At 41.0% G+C, this 20,971-nt stretch overlaps 1 protein-coding gene across 1 annotated transcript; it reads right to left on the bottom strand.

The window, feature by feature from the left end:
* Positions 1 to 450: 450 nt before the first annotated feature.
* Positions 451 to 20,166, bottom strand: LOC143334939 (synaptic vesicle glycoprotein 2A-like). The gene is made up of 13 exons (XM_076753977.1): positions 19,838 to 20,166; positions 14,941 to 15,703; positions 14,189 to 14,369; positions 13,279 to 13,430; positions 12,446 to 12,579; positions 12,140 to 12,229; positions 11,131 to 11,238; positions 10,048 to 10,136; positions 9,790 to 9,954; positions 9,506 to 9,639; positions 6,844 to 7,050; positions 6,602 to 6,761; positions 451 to 5,223 (listed from the first exon to the last, which is right to left on the bottom strand). The coding sequence occupies exons 2-13, from the start codon at positions 15,548 to 15,550 to the stop codon at positions 5,040 to 5,042; spliced, it is 2,214 nt and encodes a 737-aa protein (XP_076610092.1). The 5' UTR covers positions 15,551 to 15,703; positions 19,838 to 20,166; the 3' UTR covers positions 451 to 5,039.
* Positions 20,167 to 20,971: the final 805 nt, after the last annotated feature.

Genomic DNA, 20,971 nt, shown 5'->3' with positions numbered 1-20,971 from the left:
TTCCTAATAAAGACTTGACATTGATGAACAAAGCAAAAGGAGCTCTCTAGAGCAAGTTTTCGGTTTGTCCAATTTGGGCTACTGTAGAAACATGGTGGACTCAATAAGAGCTGATTTAAGGTGACAAAAACAAACTTTCAGGCGATAATACACTAATGAAAACTTAACTTTGTCCCTGTAGATCCTCCTGAATCCGACACAGTGGACCTCTAACTGCAGAAATAGGAGCACCATTGGCAAGGCAATCAAACCAGTATCTTTACTCTCCAATTTAAGCTTCACACCTTTGGACCAGAATAGCACAGATCAGAGCAAGGCAGAAGCCTGTCACTGAGTTAATGCAGTGAAGAGATTATTTCAAAGAACAACCTCCCGCTGACACTGACGTTTCACATTTAGGGAAAAACTGAACATATATTCACTTCACATTGTGTAATGCAAGCCATGACATTTGTTTTCTTTCTTCAAGTTTTATTTTTCCATTATGATTTATCATTTTCTTCATAGAACTGGATGAATGGCACAAAAGTGCAAATCCCAGCATAATGAACAACTCTCACATAAAATAAATACAGCACCTTTTCAGCATCACTAAAATATTCTCAATATCCAGAAGTAATAAATACTGAATTTACCAAGATTTTCAGTCTTCATTTACAAAACACAAAGACAACACGGAATAGATTTTTGTGTCATACTGAACCTTTTTTTTTTTTTGGACTTGTTTTCCTTGATCTTTTGTTTCACAAATTCCAAACTTGCACGTACAAACATCTACAGTTTCTACACACAGTACATTGAATTTTGAATTGAACTCACATTTAGAGTAGAGCTTTTAGCATTTCATAAACAGGTCAGAGTCAAACTAAAGAAAAACAAACAAACAAAAATTCCTTCGGTCCAAACTACAGCGAAGGATTCTTGCAGTTCTTTGCAGATGAAGGAGTTGTTTTCTGGCATGGGTCGATCCCATTTTTCCCCAGTCCACTCAGGACGGATCCACGTGAGTCGAGAAGACAGAAATCATGCCATAAAAAGCCCTCCATCCTTTTATCAGGCCGCCATCATTAAGGGAAGCCTTCAGACTGTCACTGCTGTCATCATAGATAAAACTCAAACCAGTGACCCTTCTGAGAGTTTATACATATATATATATATATATATATAGAATGAAAATTCTACACATAGTAACATTAAATAGTAAACTTTTACATTTTGGACAGGAGCTTCAATTTGACAGAGGGGGCTCTTTTGATGAGTCGATAAAGCGTGGTCCATTTGGATTTAACTCTGACTTCCTGTTTGCTCAGAACTGGGGGATGCCTCCACTTTATTGCTCACACTTGCCCCTTTTAAAACAGACTCACGTGGACAAACAAGTTTTTGTCAAATTGTACTTTCTTGTACATCATTTATGCACATCGTCTGCTCCCTTTGCCTAACTGTATTGCCTTTTTCCGGCCTTATCTTGTACCTCTGTGACAAGATGAATTGCACAATTACAGGCGTCCTCCTCAGAAGTTCAGGCATATATATTAAAAGGAGTTACCTGGGTCCAAGGTAAACGAGGAGCACAGTCACCACTAACTTACTTTCAGAACACATACTCAAGTTTCACCAATTTTAACCCCACTTTGATTAAGAACAATCACTGCAAGCAACAAATCTATGTCATCATACAACAATGAAAACACTAGTTCTTGCTTTAGACAAAAACAGCTGGCATACAGGACGTCCAAGAAGTCAGACAATACGATACAAACATGCGTCACGATCGGTTGAATACAGAGGGATTAGGGGGTGAAGTCGTCATTGTGAATTTAAGATGTGATCCTTTTCCTCATTTCTAAGAAGAGAACAGACCGCACGTTATCTCGGAGGCTGGCTGTCTTTGACGGGATATCAGCAAAAGAGCACCCGGGTCTATTATGAAGAACAAAACATTAAATTCTATACTGCATATATTGCATTAGGTTGCTTTTTTTTCCTCTTATAGTGTAAATATATTTCCGTGGTCCCAAACTGAGCTGTATTCATCGCAGGGATGAAAACACCGCAACCAAAAAAAGTAGAAAAATATGTGACGGACAATTTTGAGTCAGCTTATACACGCACACACACACATACACAGAGCCACACAATGCATCCAAACAGTCTCTCCAACATGAACGAGACAGGACACTTTTGTTCATGAAATACGCTCGAGACAAACAGTAAATGAGAGACTTGATCCTCAGAATATAATCGAGATTTGACAGCAATAGTTCAGCATTTTGAGGAATACTCTTCTTCGCTTTCCTGTTAGGAGTTAAATGAAAAGATGCCACTGCCCTCATGTGTGCGCTAATTATGAAGCTGCAGCCTGACTGGAAACGGGGAAACATCTAGCCTGGCTTATTCCAAAGGTAACAAAGTCTGTCGACTAACACATCATAAGCTCAAGATTTAACACATTATATCTACTTTGTTTAATCCGTATAAGAAACCAAAGTGTAAAAACAACAAGTTTTAAGTGTTATGTGCTGAATAATTCCTTCAGATGTCGTTAAACAGCGCCAGGCTAACTGTTTCCCCCCCATTTCTGGCCTTTATGCTAAGCTAACTGCCTCCTGGCTTAAACTCCTTACTGACACAGTACAGACGCGAGAGTGGCATCAATCCTCTCATCTGACTCTGCAATTAAGTGAATAAGCAGCCTCATCAGAATGCCAAATTATTCCTTTAAAGTCTCTCTCTCTCTCTCTCTCTCTCTCTCACACACACACACACACACACACACACACACACAGAGATAGTTCAAGAGATAAACTCCCACAGCTGAGATAATATTCTTCTGAAGTGTGTGTTTTAGAGTTACACCATCAGTCGCCTCACCGACACCAAAGCCTCCGACATCCTGAAAACACGTATGCACACACACAAACACACACACACGATCCAGAGGACGTCCTTAGGTCAAATAACAGACTCTACTGAGCAGCAGTAACACACATGTACTCACTCACTGATTGTCAGAACACATACTGATGTACACCTTTGGAGAAATGATACTGAAGTCGTGATATGTTTAAAGAAGGGTCTAAATTACTTTCCTGTAGGGTGATTGCTTCCAATTTAGATCAAAGTCACAACAGGCATTTTTTTTTCTGTGTAATTGTGTCATCGTTACAGACCAGTATCATACAGGAACACAGTGGATGCTGTAAAGGAATGTCAGGAACAGGAGCCCTTAAAATTAAATTAGATTGATGATTTGTAATCTGTTTTTCCTTTGTGCCGCACTGCCTGATCACGAGGACTTATTTTTCTTTTCTTTTTTTTTTTTTTAACTGATTGTTCTTCTTTTGGTCCAGTTTAAAGGACCAGTGCATGTATTCAAATCCTGCCAATAGATGCCCCTGAATCTTACACACTGGTCCTTTAATTTGTGCTCATGAGTATAATGAAGTCATATGATAACTCTGAAGAGGTATTAACAAATTTTAAGAAAGATACTGCATTGATTGTATGTTTTGAACAAAAACAGAAAAACTAACAACCAAATAACTTAAAAGTCAAGGTTTTTTCCAGAGCTTTCAATGAGATGTAGTTGAAATCTCTGCAAAAAGCTACAAAGTGGACCTTGGCTTAAGATTTTTTTTTTGTCAAGAATGAACTTTCACACTCAATCAAATGACTTGTTTTGTGACTCGGTTTCATCTTAAGGCTAATTAATGCAGCTATGCATATGGGACGGAGCTGGAAAACTATCCTGTACGTACAACAATTTGGTGTTTAGTGGTGCTGAAACATAATACCAGCTGTAAACGTGGTCTGAACATTTCACCACACCTGAGCTACTACATGAGTTATACGCTGATGTAATTATTTCTGAATTAGCCTGAAACATGTTGTTGGACTGGTAAAATATGCTCTACGTGGCTGCACCGATTCGCATAAAATGATGGAGATTACGTGAATAAATCAGACACTTTCTCTTGTCTCACATAACAAAGACACGCATGCAATCCCACGCACACAACTAATTTAGCAAATATTACACTAAATATCTGCTCTCACATTAAGCACTTGACCAAAATCCGTCCCACAGACATTCCTGTGCTGCAGGCGTGAACATCATCACACTGCCACAGCTGTATGGTTCAACAACAGGGAGGGAAAAACATTAGTTTAACACTGAACACTGAGGAACTGGATCATCCCATTTACAACAGAGAATCCTGTGAAATGCATCTTCGCCTGTCGGTGTTTTGAGGCTGCAAGCAGAGGAGCAGGCTGGGTTTATGCAGGGACAAGAAACAACTGAATCGTCTGTTTCTGAATAAATCGAGCCTCAATGGAACGTTTGGTGTCTGGCTTCAGCAGGCGGCAGTGGTCAAGGATCATGGGAGTTTTTAGAGAAAATATATATGCAGCCAAAGAAAAACTTTTCATCAAACACAAGCATCAGTCTGAATGGAAATGTGAGGTGAATTGTACCAGTAGCATCACAGCAAATTAAAAAGCAGCACTGAAAGCCAGTCACTGAGGTCGAGGACGGACGAGAGAGAAGAACACTGCAGTCGTATTTGAAAAATCGAACACGCACATAGACTAAATCTTTTCACGTCTCACCATCAATGGCTTTTTTTCAGTCTCATCTCTTCAGTTGACTTTCTTCTCTATCGATATCTGTGGGCCAGTGAGAGAAAACTCCCAGAACGGAACATTTTATCCATACTGCACACCACAATTTGTACTGCGTCACCCACTTTTGAATAGATCTGATGTTTCTAGTACCTGACAGTGCAGCTGAAAGCGTTATCATTCAGATATCAAGACACAGGTATTAATTTCTGCTCTTCTCTTAATCACTGTGGCTCTGTTTAGACTTTGGATGATGCAATCCATGTTTCAAAGGATTCTGGGCTTACAATGGGGATGGCAGTCTGTTCTGTTGGCGTGTGGCGGGCAGCGCTGAAGCTCTCAGGGATGTTCGGGCTCTAGTTTTCAAACACACACTCCGGCTGTGCTCTGCTGCCCACTGCTGGTCGTTTGCTTTACTGCAGCACTTGGCCTCGTGTCTCAGGCAACTTTGTTGCAAGGAAACTACCTGCGGCGAGAGCGCCAGCGGCAAACAGGATGGGCACGGCCTTGGTGATGCCGACAAATGACTGGAAGATGCTGATGCCCAGGACAGCTGCCAGCTTACAGAGAGCGTTCAAGAAGCCGAACGCCGTGGTCCTGAACACAAGGACAAAGAGGAAAACACAATCACAGTGAGGAGTTTCAGCAGCTGTTACAAATGATCACGATCAATAATTCCTTTCTTAAGCTGATCTGGACTCAGTGTATTTGAAAACATAGTTTCTTTTATCACACTTCTACCATCTCTGTTGTAATTTGTGGTGCAGATGAAACACAAAATCTTCATAACTGTTTCTGTAGTTTTGATGGTACTGCCAGTTTTTATTGTCATTATTCATTATTCTTCAATGGATCCACCTTAAATTTGACAGGCTGGTTGTTAGTCTTCATGGGGTCCTCGTTAACACAACAATAAGAAATACAAATTAAAATCACGCTGTATCAATAAGACTAATAAAATGCACTCAGAAAACAAATGAGAGCCCCACACATAAAACAACAGTCACCCATGATGTCATGCTGTGCCCAGCCCACATGGACCTGTGAGACACTGAAGATGCTGCTGCTGATGTCAGAAGACAATAACTTCTTCTACACAACATTACAAACAAAGAGCTTTGTTTCCTCTCTACGAGTGAAATCTGCCAGAAATACGATTCCCTGGAAACACAACTTCTTATGATCCCACTAGAAGGAGTCATCAAAGGATATTTCTTTTGATGAAATCATTAAAGCATGAAAAAAACATGAAATGGACCTTCAATCTCAAGTTAATCATATTGCAGACAAAGCCTTTTTTCGTTAGTCAGACCATTAAGCCTTCATGTTTCCGAAGCTAACGAAGTAGAAGTGAGCTGTGCCCACAGATCTTTGAACACGAGATGAATATGAATGAATATGAACAGATGAATGCGACACTGCAATATGTTTTTATGGCTCATACAGAATAAGATGTAAAATACTGGGATATATTCCACACTATTACCTATTTTTAATAATTTACTTATAATTATTATTAGAATAAAAATTATGATTACGAGCAAAACCCAAGTAGACTTTAAAGGAATAGTTCAGCATTGTGGCCGAATAATGTACTTTAGTTCGATTTGGGGAAAGAGTTAGTTAACAATGTCAGTACTTTCATGTCTGTCTGTTAAATATGTAGCTGAACCCAGCGGCTGGTTAGCTTAGCTTAGCATAAAGACTGGAAACTGGGGGAAACAGTTAGGCTTCTGCATTTCCCATAAAGTAAGGAAAAAAAGGCAGCACTCCAGAAGTCAGAGCCATAAACGTGGGTAAATGTATTTGCGATCAATCGGCTGACAAATCTGCTGATGTGTTTTGGCCGGAAGCAATCATCAGATCATGCGTGACGGCAGTGAGCTGTGTTTTCAAAGGACACATCATGTGATCACCAATCAACAGAAACAACTGGACCTGCACGCCTGCGAGTGCTGGAGCATCTCGTGTTTACCTTTTATCCGAGGGGTAGAGCTCCACGGTTATCACATCCAGGGCGTTCCACGAGGCGATGCTGATGCCCCCAAACAGGCACAAGAGGGCGATCATCCCTGACTCACTGTTGCCGAACATCAGGAAGAAGCAGCTGACACAAGATATGACGCTGGATCCCGCTGGAGAGAGAGGAGACTTACAATAAGTCAAATAGCCTCTATGGCCAAGAGAGAACCAGCTGCACTGATTAGGTTTACCTACCCAGCATCCTTAAACGCCCAATTTTGTCCATTAATAGAGCTGACACAATGTTGCCAGGCAACACTGCCAACGTGCCGAGGAAGTTGACAAAGTATATCATGTAGGCATTGTTGAAGTCGTCGCTGAAGTCGAGCATGCAGCCCTCCTTGTTGTGGAGAAACGTGCTGTTGATCAGTTTACAGTTTATGAACCTGTATTTGAACAAATCTGGTGACAGAGGAAAAGGGGAGACAAAGAAGTGTTATTGCTCTGTAATAAAATCTGAAATTCATGAATGCTTGACGATTTTGATTCACACAATCTTCAAATCTCAGTGTTTTCAACCAAAATCCAGACGAGACAACACAGGAGCTGTTGAAAAATGTTGATACACTCGTCTAAAAATCACCTTCATTTGATAATGTGGGCTTTCAGAGGCCTTTTTTTTTGCTGTGGGTTTTACTTTTCAGGCGACAGTCTTATTTACAGATGTTGTTAGGGCTGTTTCCATCTGAGACGGGAACTGAAGACACTCATCAGGGCTTAAACTGTGTTGTCAGTGATTAAATAATGTAATCTATGTTTCTATTTACAGTTAATCTTCTGAAAGTGACTGACAAGGCAGTAAAGGATAATATTTATTGCAAAGATTGTGGTGCAGATGCATCATTTAACACATTAAGTAGTGACAGAGATCAAAAATAGAAAGATTTGCGTAGCATTTATATCCTTTTGGTTCTACTATCATTATTATGGAAAGCGTTTCATTTTTATGTTTTGGCTGAGGAACATCTGACTTCACTGTGTCCTCCCCCACGTCTGAAACCAAACCTACAGTACAAACCTGCATGAGTGATTCGTTTTCCAGCAGCATGGAAAGAGGGGACTGAATGATCTCTCAACAAAAGAAACCAGGACATTTGCACAGCCGCCACACAAGCAATCCTCTGTCAGCGGCTGTTCTCAATCAAAATTCCTTTCAGGCAAAGTCTAAACATACAAAAGCATCCATCACTGTGGACTTTCTAAAATAAATAACAGGGGGGAAATAGAAAAGGTCAGAATTGTGCCGCATTCTCTATCAAAACCAGCTTCCCTCGAGGTTACAAGCTCTGTTAGTTTACTAGTTTACTCCCTGTTCAGACTTCGCTGTCTGCAGACGCACAAACTGCACGATCACATTTTCTGATGACCCTGGTGAAATTGCTTCCATACCAATAACCTATAACAGTGTTATTAAGGGGAGTCAGGCATAAAAGTGCTGAATGATCATAAAATTGTGATGCACCAATGACATAAACATAAAAGAATGTATCATTGGCTGCAGGGATGAGAAGATACTGGCGCTGTAAAAGCTCCTGTGGAAGTGAGGATGTTGAGATTTAAGGCTTATGCTGGCAGAGCAACAGACTCTCTGTTTTCTCAGGCACAATCCAACAGATTGACTGGAAGCACGAGCAGAAATCAAAACCACACAGTAAATGTCCACCATGAGCTACAGCTTCCACATCAACAGATGGAGTTTTAAAGGATCTTTTTCACCCATTTTTGTGCAAATTTACACACAAAGCTTTCACATAAATGAGCTATGGATGCTATAAGTCATAGGTTGTGATCGCCTCAGAAGCCGATAACAGAACCTGACACAAATGATGTCAAATGTGTTTTTTGTGTTGAGTCTAAGGAGAGCTTTGGTTCTGATTATCCAGTTAACACACTCTTCCATCTGTTATTTCCTAATAATGAAGCTCTGTTCCGCAGCTAACCCCATCTGCTCTCTGCTGTCGAAAAGCGTTTGGGCTGGATTTGTTCATGTTGCTATGCTAACAGCGCTGCAGCTGCATAACTCAGGGATACTAGTGAGGGTTTCTATGGCCTGCTGAACAATCATATTTTATCTTTTCCCTATTTGTACTTTAGGTCGCAATAAAACTAATTAAAAATTAATGTTTAATCTGAAATGATCCACGTTTTTGCTGAGCAGCTGTGTAATGGCAACATAGAGACTGTCACTGGTCCACTGCAGTTACAAAGTGGGAGTGCTCAACCATGGCGTTGACTGCTTCACTTCTGATATGTCTTGTATAAAAAACATCTCATGAACATGATGTATGGCCTTTAAAGCTTCTTTAATCAATATTTCTATACTAACAATGGATCAACTATTTGTAATGCAAAAGGAGATGTTCACATATAATTGTCACCAGGCTCCACAGACACTCACTGCTCTCATCAGTATTGTTTCCAGATGCAGCAGGCAGCTGTTTTCAGTAAAAAAAAAAAAAATCTCTGATAAACCCACTGTATGCGACCTGCTCAGCACCAAAAGGCTGACAGACCAAGATTCCAACTAGCTGGTGAACACAGTGCAGCATTCAGCAGCTAAAGAGCCAGATGTTTGCCTCAGGAGATGGTGGAGACCAAAACAGAGCAAAAAAGGAGAGTGATTGAGAGTTAGAGTGGATTTTTATGTGTTGGCCAGAAGCACAACTCCAAATTAATGCTAATGTTGCTCCATGTCTGCTGACACATTCACCAGAACAACTTTTGCAGGTTTCGGTTGAATATCTTTGGGTTTTGGACAGTGAACTGTTAATGCTCATCATGGACATTTTTATTCTATACATGAAATGATTGAAAAATAAAACATTTCTTGAAGAGATGAATTTCCGTTCATATTTACCTGTGTTATAGAACAAACTTGCAATGAAGGTGCAGTTTCTGAAGAAGGAGTGTGTGGAGGTGATGTCCTCAAAGTAGCACTCCTCAAACACAGAGTCCTCAAACACCATGGACTTCATCTTCAGGTTGAGGAACCTGGGGAGCAGGTCACAGCTTCTCAGTTTTGTGTTGTATATTTGCTTCTGTTTAGAAGCTTTTAAATGTAAATCTGATCATAGCAATGACTAATTCACCCCTGTTTAACAACTGTCCAGGAACAAAGACTGAGGCTCATAAAACACTTACTTGTCGTTGAAGTAGTGTCCTTGGCGATGCACTTGGTTTTCCAGGGTGAAGTTAAAAGTGACATGCTCCACTCGTTCCTTAGTGAAGGTCTTTGTGCGTGATTCATACTCCTGCTTCTGGATGTATTTGATCATGTCTGGGAACCACACCGTCAGACCGTAGTAGCTGCAAAGTTTTAAGAGTCGGGAGAGATAAAATAAGCCTCAGAAGTGAACGTGACTGACCATAGAGCAAAGCTTTTATGAGTCTTTAGTTTACCTGAAAGACATGGTAAACCAAACAGCCATGAGCATGAAAGTCGTCCGTTTATATTCTGGGCTGAAGCAGGCAAGAATGTTATTCCGTATCTGCAACATGTGAACAGGGAAACACACAAGTTTTGATAAAGAAAGCTCATCTTCTCATAAAACACACTGCCTATACTCTTACTTTAACCTGATGGTGATATTTGAGTTTCTGAGCAATAACATGCAACTTGTAGAGCCAAAATTAACATTATGAATAAGAAATAAAACAGCAGCAAGGCTGGTTTTCCAAACAAAACAAAGAAAAAAGATCTTTGCACAGACCCTCTTTGCTTCCACATGAAACTACAGCTCTGCAGCTTCGACTTTAAGAGTGTTAAGAAGGCATTAAGCCAGTGGTGGAGTAGCAGAATCAGAAGAAAATGGAGTGTGTAGGCGTGTAGCAGAACGTAGGCTGAATACAAATTAAAATCGGACACAAAGCCAATGACGCGTCTGCCCGGAGCACTGGTGCTGCAACTATGTGCAGCACTATGACAACACAAGTTTAAACACAAGACGGTCAAATACAAATATGAAGATGGACAAGAAAAGATGCACATTTGTTTCACAAAATTCAATTTTGGGAGACAAAAAGCACAACAGAAAGTCTGCACACGGAAGAAAAAAAAAAGAATTTATCGATTTTCCGTTTAATTCACTCAAAGTTAGACGTAGGTCAAGAAGTCACAATAATTAATAAGGAAGAAGATGGCATTTTAAGCCTCTTAGCTACTCTGGTCCTTGCTGCCACCTACACCTCCATCCACGCTGTTTGTTTCCGGTGATGCCAGCTCCACTGAGGCCTTTTAAAGGCATGCTCCGAGCTGTAAAAGGCCTCAGCCTCATACTCTGGTGCAATAACTGTAAGACTGCTTTTGTAAACAGCAGTGATCTCACACATCATCTCAGGGGTGTTTTCTTGCATGCTTTTAAAACTTGATTACTGAACTGCCTGCACAACAACAAATCTCCTCATCGTTCAAACAAACCCACAGATTAGAAATTACAGACACTGAATGTGAATTCTGTTTTTTTCTTTCCAGACTTCACTCACCTGCTGGGAGAGGCTCATAATCTTCAGTCTGTAGCGCTGCCAGACTGGAGTATCGGTGCCACTGTCCACCAGCTCATCCATCTGTTTCACTGTCTTGATCGTGGTGACCTTGGATGAAAAAGACAGAGGTGTGACTTCAGTGCCAGATGTGCCAGATGTCAGGGAATTACTTTTGATGGTCACCAACAAGTTTTCTAACTACAAAAGAATTTCTGAGGAGGCTTTCTGAAACTCATTGACTGAAGAGTTGGGTTTTTTTTTTTCAAGAGTTTAAATGTTTTTATGCCGACACACTGAAATATAAATACGAAATGTGGATGCAGATGTTGTTTGGACCTTATCTATAACAACCGTAATGGTTTTAAAGTAAAAGACTGGATCTGAAAATCTAATTTGTCATCTTTTTATTGCATCAAAGAGCAGCTAATGTCTTATTATGTTAGGAAAAGTCATACAGCTGTGATCCCAGGTGAAAGTAGTTTAAGTTATATTACATACAGATATTTCTTAAAATGGGATTTTTACTCCTTTGTTCTCTAAAAAAAGTGACTGTACATTTATGTGTAAACCTGTAAAAAGTCCTGTTAGCAAGGTTAGCAACAACATTAATTTGACTACATCCACCGCAAAATCTGTCATCACAAGCCAAAAACTCAGTTTTCCATGTCTAAATGTCAACACTGCAAAAAGAGTTTCTCATTATCTTCACCCTGGTAGGAGATTTCCAAAAGCTCCATTTTCAGTGCACTGAAACAATGCATTTGTGTGTGAGTGAAAGGCCAAACAGCTACACTCTGACAAATACCGTGTACGTGTGGCCTTGCCATATCTTTTGAACACACTGCAGCTTACACTAAAAACAGCCAGTGACCTTTGTTGCATGTCAGACCCAAAGTCTCTCCCCCTCCTTACCTGTCATCATCTCTCTTCTGTCGGCTGTCTAATGAAAAACACCCAAACACCTTGGAAGGTTGTGATTTTAATACAACATTTCCTCAGAAATACTCACAGAAAACACCTTCTCTGGATATCCCTTTGCTCGCATGTTCGTGTCATGAACCTGCTTCAGAATCATCCAGCCTTCGTCGTGTTTGCCGTTCTGTTCAAAGAAAAATTAAACATTATATGGTGTATGAGCTTCCTGTTTCTTTCCATTTTCTCTTTAATTTGTATATATCTATATTGATTAATTTAAAAAGTCAGAAGAAGAAATGATCCTTACTCGAGACACGAGTATTAATAATAATTCATATATTAGTAAAACCACCTAATAATGTCAGACAGAGACTAACTGTCAACATGCACATCTGCTAACCTCTAAGTAGAAGCGTGGGCTCTCTGGCATGGCGCTGAGGGCAGCGATGGCGGCAACACAAGGAAACGCACACACTAACACAAACACACGCCAGCTATGGAACTGATATGCTGAGCCCATCTGGAAACTCCATCCTGAGAAGACACACGAAAAAACAACACAAAGAAATGAGCTCACAATTTACGCTTTCACTTCAAGTCCATAGCGGATAAGGTCAGACAATAAATCTTTATGAACCACAGCCTAGAATATATTTAATTTGATGTGACACAGAATGAACCGTGGTCTTATTTTTCCTCCCTCCAGGGGAGTCAGAGGTCAGCCACAGTGCTGAGACTCTGGGAAGACAAACGGCCTAAAGCTGCATGGTTTGACCAACCGGCTAACCTCGCTTCCACAGCTCAAAACTGTGAGTTAACACTTTATTTGCTGCAAAAATAGTAGAAGTAGTTGGGAAATATGCTTTCTGGAAAGGAGTTAGATGAGAAGATTAAAATCACCCTTATGTCTGTCTGTTAAATATAAAGATACAGTCAGTAGCTGCTTAGCTTAGCTTAGCATAAAGACTTGAAACAGCTATCTTGTCTCTGTCCAGAGATAACAAAATCCACCGACGAGCACCTCTAAAGCTCACTAATTGACATATTATATCTCATTTTTTAAAAATATGATCAAGTGTAAAATTGACAATTCACCATTTTTTCGGGGGCTAAACAAAGAATTGTCCAATCAAATGAGACATAGCCTGTTATTTAGCGAGCTTTACCTTCATCAACGGTCCACCATGACTTCATAAAAACGAAATAAATTCAGGGATAGTTTGTGCTACTCACCATAATGTGGGATTATAGCCCAGGCCATGGCAGATGCGTATATTCCCCCAATCATCCAGAACATGCAGAGCCAACTGAGGTGCTCACCACGCTTCTCTTGGGCCAGAAATTCAGAATAGTAGGAAAACACGATGGGAATTGAGCCACCAATCCTGCAAAGATCAGAAAGCAACTGAGCCCAGAGCTGAACTATGTTCATGATCCAGACATTGAGAGATGCACACAGAGTTTAGGTTGTCACATTAACAGCATTTTGTACTAATAAATAAAAGGTGAGTTTATCTATTTCCTATTAATTATCCTAAAACACCATATATTCCCAATGTTTTGTATGTATTGAAAATGGTAGACATGAGTGAGCAAATTTCTTCAAACTCCACAGAAACCAAACTTTTCACAAGTGGAGGCACCACAGCTTGAATTTCCAACCTTTAATTTACTGCACAGGTTATTTTGTTTGGTCACTAAAGCTTTAACATTATTTGCTTGCATTACACCACCAGCATGGCGCAAACTAACTCACAGAAGCTCTGTGGGAAACTGATTGATTTCACCACAAATGCATTTCAGCACCTCAATTTGCCACTCGACTAAACCAGAGACACTGTTGTTTTTAATGAGGCAAAGAAACTTTACTATATGCTGGAAGATACGAAGACTGAACATCTATAATTCATTATTATTATTCTACTCACAAATTCAAAATAGTGCAGCCAGATATATAACATAGTTCAGCCAAAGATTACATCCCCCGAGTGTTATTGATTGCTAATCATTGATTGTGGGGGGTGTGGGCCTTTTTAGCTTCTGCAGAGGGGCATACCAGAAAAAGTCCGCTGCTGTAAAATAACATATCCAGCGTTTCAGTGAAACAAGTGACAAATCAGATCAGAATAATCTGTCAATTTACCCAACACCTGAGAGGAGCCGGCAAAACAGAAAGGTGCTGTAGCCCTGGACAAAGGAGGAGAAGAAGGAGAAGACACTATTGATGGAGAGAGAGATGAGAAGAGACTGCCGACGGCCTATCCGGTCAGCGAGAGCCCCCCAGAGGAAAGCCCCAACCATCATCCCAAAATATACAATCAGACCTGTGGAGAGAGCAAAGGAAATGAGACTACTACAGACATGATGCAAAATGTCACCGTTTGTTTAAATAAAGGATTTGGTAATTGTTCAATCATCCTCTGCTGACGACCTTTTAACAAATCACTCATCTGTAGCGTCCTGAAACAGCTGGGTAGTGTAGTTTTTAGCAAACAAGCAGGGGCAAGTAGTGTATTTGTTGGGGACTATTTTCAGCTGTGGATTAATACACATTTGGCGCTCGACTGAGTATCATTGGCAGCAGTAAGGCCCATATTCATGCTACTGAGGGAACATGTTTTCCAGTATAACAGTGAGGCTCACTGATTTGCTTTTAATTTTTTTGTTTGTTTGTTTGTTCGTTTTTTGGATAACAACGAGGCTTTATGTCTCAGAGGAGTAAGTTATGTAAGGCTTTGGATCCACAGCCAATACTTTTTAGTTTGATCAATTAACTTCTGGTTTTGAAGAATAAGAAACACATAGACCATAGAGAGCTTTATCTTTAAAGGGACATAAAAATGCCTTATGACACAACTGAAGGACAAGACACAATCACCTGAAGAAGAGTCTTACCTAGCATGCTTTTGTTAGGTTCAGACAGGCACATATCCTTCTCAGCACTGGGCAGGACAAACCCAACCACGAAGATCTCCACGCCGTCTGCCATGAGAGCCAGCCCCAGCACAAAGTACAGGGTCCACTGGAACTTCCCGTGACCACATTCTTGTAAAATGGTCTCATACTGTTGAGCCAGCTCTTCCTGGTCCTTCCTCCTCTCGGCCTCGGACACTCCGATATCTCTGAACTGCTGAGCGCCGGCCCTCACTGAGCCTGGACCTCCAGCCAGGCTGCCTTTGCCTGACTCTGCCCTGGGAATTCCTTGGTACTCGCCCTCGTAGATTTCATCATCCTCATCGTGACCCTCTGTGGAGTCACTGTGGCCGCCCTCATCGTCGTTGGCTGCCTGGCTGTCTCCGCGGTAGTAGCCTCCATCCTGGCTTCCCTGCATGGGGTAGTCATCATCATCGTCCTCTTCAAAACGGCTGTAGGAGCGCTTGCTGTACTCATCGCTCACCCGATCGACTGAACGGCCGACCTTCTTAGATGCTTGCCGCTTGACTTCTTTGGCAATGTCTTTGGCACCTTTTATGAATGCAGTCCGATTTTGGTAACCGTCCTCCATTTTAAAGAGGTTTGGAAGATGCAAAAGCGGTCAGAGTTTTCGGAGAGAGGCCACCTGAACGTGCTGGGAGTTTGTTCAGGATACACCTCACAGATTTGACTCAAGAGTTGACTCCCGGTTGACCAGTTGACCAACAACAGTCTCTTCTTATGTCTATGGAGAAAATGGAAGTATAAATTAGCAAATCTTGTGTTTGTTCAAAATGATTCGGGTAAGTAGTGGTAGGCTTCATGCAAATGTGCTCTGTTGTCAGTAAAAGTATTTGATGTGAACTTGAAAACCATCAGTGCACATTTCTGGTGACCTATTACAATGTATAGATTATTGAAGTCAAATTCTTGTTGGACAGTAAATCAAACGACAACAAAACGACTACAAAGACACACAAAATAACTACAAAGAGGCACAAAATAACTACAAAGAGACACAAAACGACCACTAAGAGACACAAAAGACAACAAAGAGACACAAAACGACTACAAAGAGACACAAAACGACTACAAAGAGACACAAAATAACTACAAAGAGACACAAAACGACCACAAACACGTGGCAAGTAACTATAAAGGGACATAAACAACTATTTAAACATGCAAACAACTACAAAGAAACATACAATGACCACAGAGACAGAACGTGACTACAAAGAAACACAAAACTACAACAGAGAGACAAAATGACTAGAAAGATAGAAAGTCTACATATATGTATGATACACATATAGATAAAAGATGTATCCATTTGTCTGTGTGTATAGATACATTCATTCTGATAACCAAACCAGCTCTCCAGTCATTAATGGTACGTGTGCAGACTACACCTGTTGCATTTCCACTTCTGCCCGGCGTGTGTTCAGTGCTGAGTCACAGATGGGTCTGAACAGTAATTACAGGGCAAGGCATCAAGCCTTGAATAGTGACAGTGATTTTTAATGGATGTTTCTCGGTGCGGAAATGCCCTAAATGCTTCAGTTCAAGTTCACGGAGAAGAGCTCCAGTACGTGACCGTGACTCAAATGTAATGTGACGGAGATAATGCTCAACAGGAGCAGACACTAGTTAGGAATAAAAGAACATGGCTGTAAGACCTTCACCATTTATGTTGTCATCCCATATTATCCCACATGTTAACACATTTAACACGTCTTCATTATTTCTTTTAAAGACTTGCAAAATCCTGCACAACAATATGATTTAAGTGATAACAACTCAGGTTTCATAATAACACATTAACAATATTGGAGAAAAGCGATCAAGTATACTTCCTGAATTAATCAAATAAAGACGTAAACGTTCCTTAATTGAAAAAGTGAACAACTGCTGATTTAAAGGAGCTGGGTGTCAAAACAAATGAGGCTTGAAATTGAGAAAAAGAAGCCAGAAAATTGATGTCCATCTCACTTGTCTGCTGCAGCATCACCCCTCCTTTCGAAAAACAACACTTACAAGGCACTGACTTGCGTAGCTCACTGATGATACCCACACTCATATGCTTTTCCATTAAGACACTATGTGCTCGGGTCGCCGTGCAATAAAACGACATGTCACTTTGATTTTGGTGGTGCGGGGAAACAACAGACACATACTGAGAGACATCACCGCAACGCTCACTTTGACCCCTGTCTTCCAAAATGAGGTCTGACAGGTAATAACGGGCTGACGGAGCTTTAAATGCCAGGTATACAGTATATAAAAAGGCCAGACACAGGACTTTCTGAGGTCAGGGGTCAGAATCATTTTACCAGCCGTAAATAGAAACCTGTGAAATTAAACTGTGTTATTGTGGTATTAAATTTGTTTCTTCAATCATTCTTCTTCATTCTATTTATTTATATTTCTGGGAATTGCATCTCCTTACATCAAAGCTGTCTCCACACTCCCACAGTATTATCATCAGGAAATATATTTAGGCTAAAAATTATCAGAAGCACCTTTAAAACCCACAATGTGCAATTATAGAACAAACCTGCTCTTTAGGTTGTTGTTAAAATCCCCAAATTAATATAAACAAATACTAAGTGCATGAGAACAATGTCCTTAGTGAGAGCTACAGCCATGAATGGTTTTATATTCATAGTTATCTAAGACCAGCATCTGTATCCTGATCAACACACAATAAATGTGTTTGATTTCATCCAAACATCAACTCCAGTCACAAGGCCACAGATCCTTTACTGTCAGCACGATGAGCAGATTTACTGGCACTGATCAAAGGAACCCCACAGGCCTGGTCAGCCAGGCTAAACTGTGGGACACTAACCTAATAATATCTTGGACTCAAGCACTTACAGGCCTGTAATCACTAAGCCTTGTGAACATACGCACTCAAGCCTGTGTAAAATAACATGTGCATATGGGGAGAAATCAACAAAACAACAAAGCCGGTTTTGAAAGCCCCTGCACACACATGGTTTACCTGCACAGGTGTTTTCCGGTGTCACAGCTTACTGGTATGAATAGAATGAAGCCATCGTTAATGTTATTATTAACACCTGTGCTTTTCCTATGTGTCCGCTCTGAGTTTGTTGCACTCTTCATGGCCCCTTAATTCGTTTTTGAAGTTTGGTCATGATTCCAGCGTACGACGCTCCATCCAACACTAACCCGAGCGGAGGTCTGACAGGACGTTCTCACAGGAGGACAAGCACAGGTGTCGCTAATAACATTAACCATGGCCCAGTATCAACCATAACAGTGAGCCAGCATGCAAAACACCAGGACCCTGAAACTGAGGCACCTTTCATTTTATTACTTACACCTGTGTTTTTCCTGCAGTCACATGTCCAAATGTGTTTTAGCGACACAAAAAATAAAGCTCCACATTGATTTCAGAGATTTAAAATCTATTAAATTAATCAGCCCCTGTACGTGCATCATAGAAATAGATTAAAACATCAATAAAACAAAATCAATAATGTGCTTTAAGGTCATCAGTGCATATTGCTGACTGTAAATGTGCAGGCTGAAACTGCAGTTTATTGTGCCTATAACCAACCCCACCCAACCCCACCCCACCCCACACCCCCTTTTTTTTCTTTTCTTTTTTCTTTTTTTTTTTTTTTGCAAGACACCAAAACACACATACAAATACAAACATCAGTCCTGATCATTTGTTCATGCATATTCCCACCAAGTCATACAGGTTTTCTGTCATTTGCTTTGGATCTTATGTGCTTCTGCTGTCCAGACAGATATAGACAGACAGACAGACAGACAGAGAGAGAGAGAGAGAGAGAGAGAGAGAGAGAGAGAGAGAGAGAGAGAGAGAGAGAGATACTACTGAATCCTTCATGCAACAGGTAAGCCACAGATGCATTCCTTCAAAGCCCATTTTTATGTCTTTTTCACAGAGAAAATAAAGTGCAGAGGCAAACACTAATCAGACTCAAACAAAGGCTTTGAGCCCACTTTTCTGATTTCCTCGCTATTGTCAAGTTGACAGCATCTCTTCGGCTCCATGCAGCCTGCAACACACAGCCGTGTCAGTGAGAGGAGCGGGCAGCTCTGAGGATGAGGGGGGTGGATATTGTTGCTCCCTTGCTTCAGCGGCCCTTTTTTATTTATTTATTTTTGTCTACATTTTCCTCCCCCGGTCAAAAATCAATCAGCATCAGTTTACCACTTCCTCGCAAGGCCAGGCAGGGCAGATGGCCATCTTATGAAAGCGCTGGGAGATTTCAATCGGTCGTCAAGTGTCCTGATGAATAATCTGGACACCTGAAAGCAACATTAACGACAGCCACAGAAATCTGCTTGCAGGCGTAATATTATGCTCTTACAGGCCTGTTTTCAGTGCTGTTGCAGTATTTGTGATGTTACGTTTCAGTGCCTCACAGGATTGTTATTTTTCAGAAGCAACAATTGACTAAAAGGGCACAAATTGAATCTGAGTAAATTTAAGCCTCAAGTCAAATCATAATCGCCTTCATTGATGTTAAGAAAAAAAAGGCCTTCTCGCTAACAGGCCAATTTACAGAGCTCACAAATACGGCCGGATTAAAATATAAATGTGCCACAAATAGTGGCCGATTGTCCGCTCGCCTGCATCCTGACATCTGCGCTCATTCTTAGAAATCACACAGCAGCTTGTCACGACTTGGATTATAGGCCCTATTCACAAAATCCATCTTAATTGCTGTGTGAGGCAGCGGTTGCAGAACACGCCCATCGCCTCTTCTTCATTATGCCTTAATGTGTTTTTTAAAAAAAAAAATTAAAAAAATCCAACGCTACAAGACGCCATCGGCCACTAACAGTTAATCAACGTTCACGTTACATCCAAGCTCACCTTTATTCCTGCGACGTGGCCCCTCTTCAGCCTGGAGATGGTGATGAGGAGGATGAGGAGGAGGATGAGGATGGTGATGCGTACGAGGCTGTTGCTGTGAACCGAGTGATGATGCGGTGCGGTTTGGAGGAGAGAAGCCCACGCCATCCACACACACTCAAGTGATGTGCAGGGGTCCCCTCCCCCATGCAAAACCCTCACGAGCGCCCGAGCGCACGAGCGCATTAACGCCTTCGTATCTGGAGGGGTTTGGCGCATATCTGCACCCGATCTGCGCACATTTCGTGCAGTTTTGCACGGGCTGGTGCGCCTTTAAACTCGTGCAAATTACGCTATTCGCCGATCTACAGCTGCGTGCATAACATGTTAAGAAACGCTGAATTCAACTTAAACACACACTATGGCCATCACCGCACGCATGCGCGTACAAACGACTCATTTTCAACAATGTTTTTTTTTTTTTTTTTTTGGTTTTTCTTCACAAATACATTGTCTGTACGCATGAATATCAGATTGTGTCCACAGATAACACACACGTGCAAGCACACCTGACTCCTGTTGCCATGCCAACCACTTGCCATATTCTTGGTCCCTTCCACTGCATCAAGGCCTGTTAAATAGACACGTGAGCTTTCCTCGGGGGCAGTGTGATGTCACCATGACACCCACCATTCAAATAAAATCTCTCTATGGACAAAGAAATGTCATTGTGGTTGTGTCTATTTGTCACATATGTGAGGTTGTGTGGGAGTGAAATGAGCAGGAAATGGACCTTTGTCTCAATATCTGTCAGCTGGAGAGCGCAAGGATGAGGTGCTGTGAAACTTCACTGCTGATTTGTGTTTACAAGAAACAAATGACTTTGTCGGATTATGTGAGGGAGGAAACCAGGATACTCTTGAATTGAGAAAAATCTCAGTGAATGAAATCATAGTTTCAATGTGTCGTATTCACCGGAAAAAAACTGCCCACGGGCCTTGGTAGTAAACAGTATGCGCAGTGTAGAAAGTTCACCTTGGTTGCATTCCTGTCACATCAGTAGGTATAATTTACAAAGTCTATCTAAAATATTAAAAGTTGTCATTATGCATAATGGATAATTTACAGCTACATCTAGGTGTAGTACGTAACTCT

This window comes from Chaetodon auriga, chromosome 17 (genome assembly GCF_051107435.1).
Source record: "Chaetodon auriga isolate fChaAug3 chromosome 17, fChaAug3.hap1, whole genome shotgun sequence".
Taxonomy (NCBI): Eukaryota; Metazoa; Chordata; class Actinopteri; order Chaetodontiformes; family Chaetodontidae; genus Chaetodon; species Chaetodon auriga.
The sequence above is the reverse complement of the archived record's forward strand: the minus strand, read 5'-3'. Positions and strand labels throughout refer to the sequence as shown.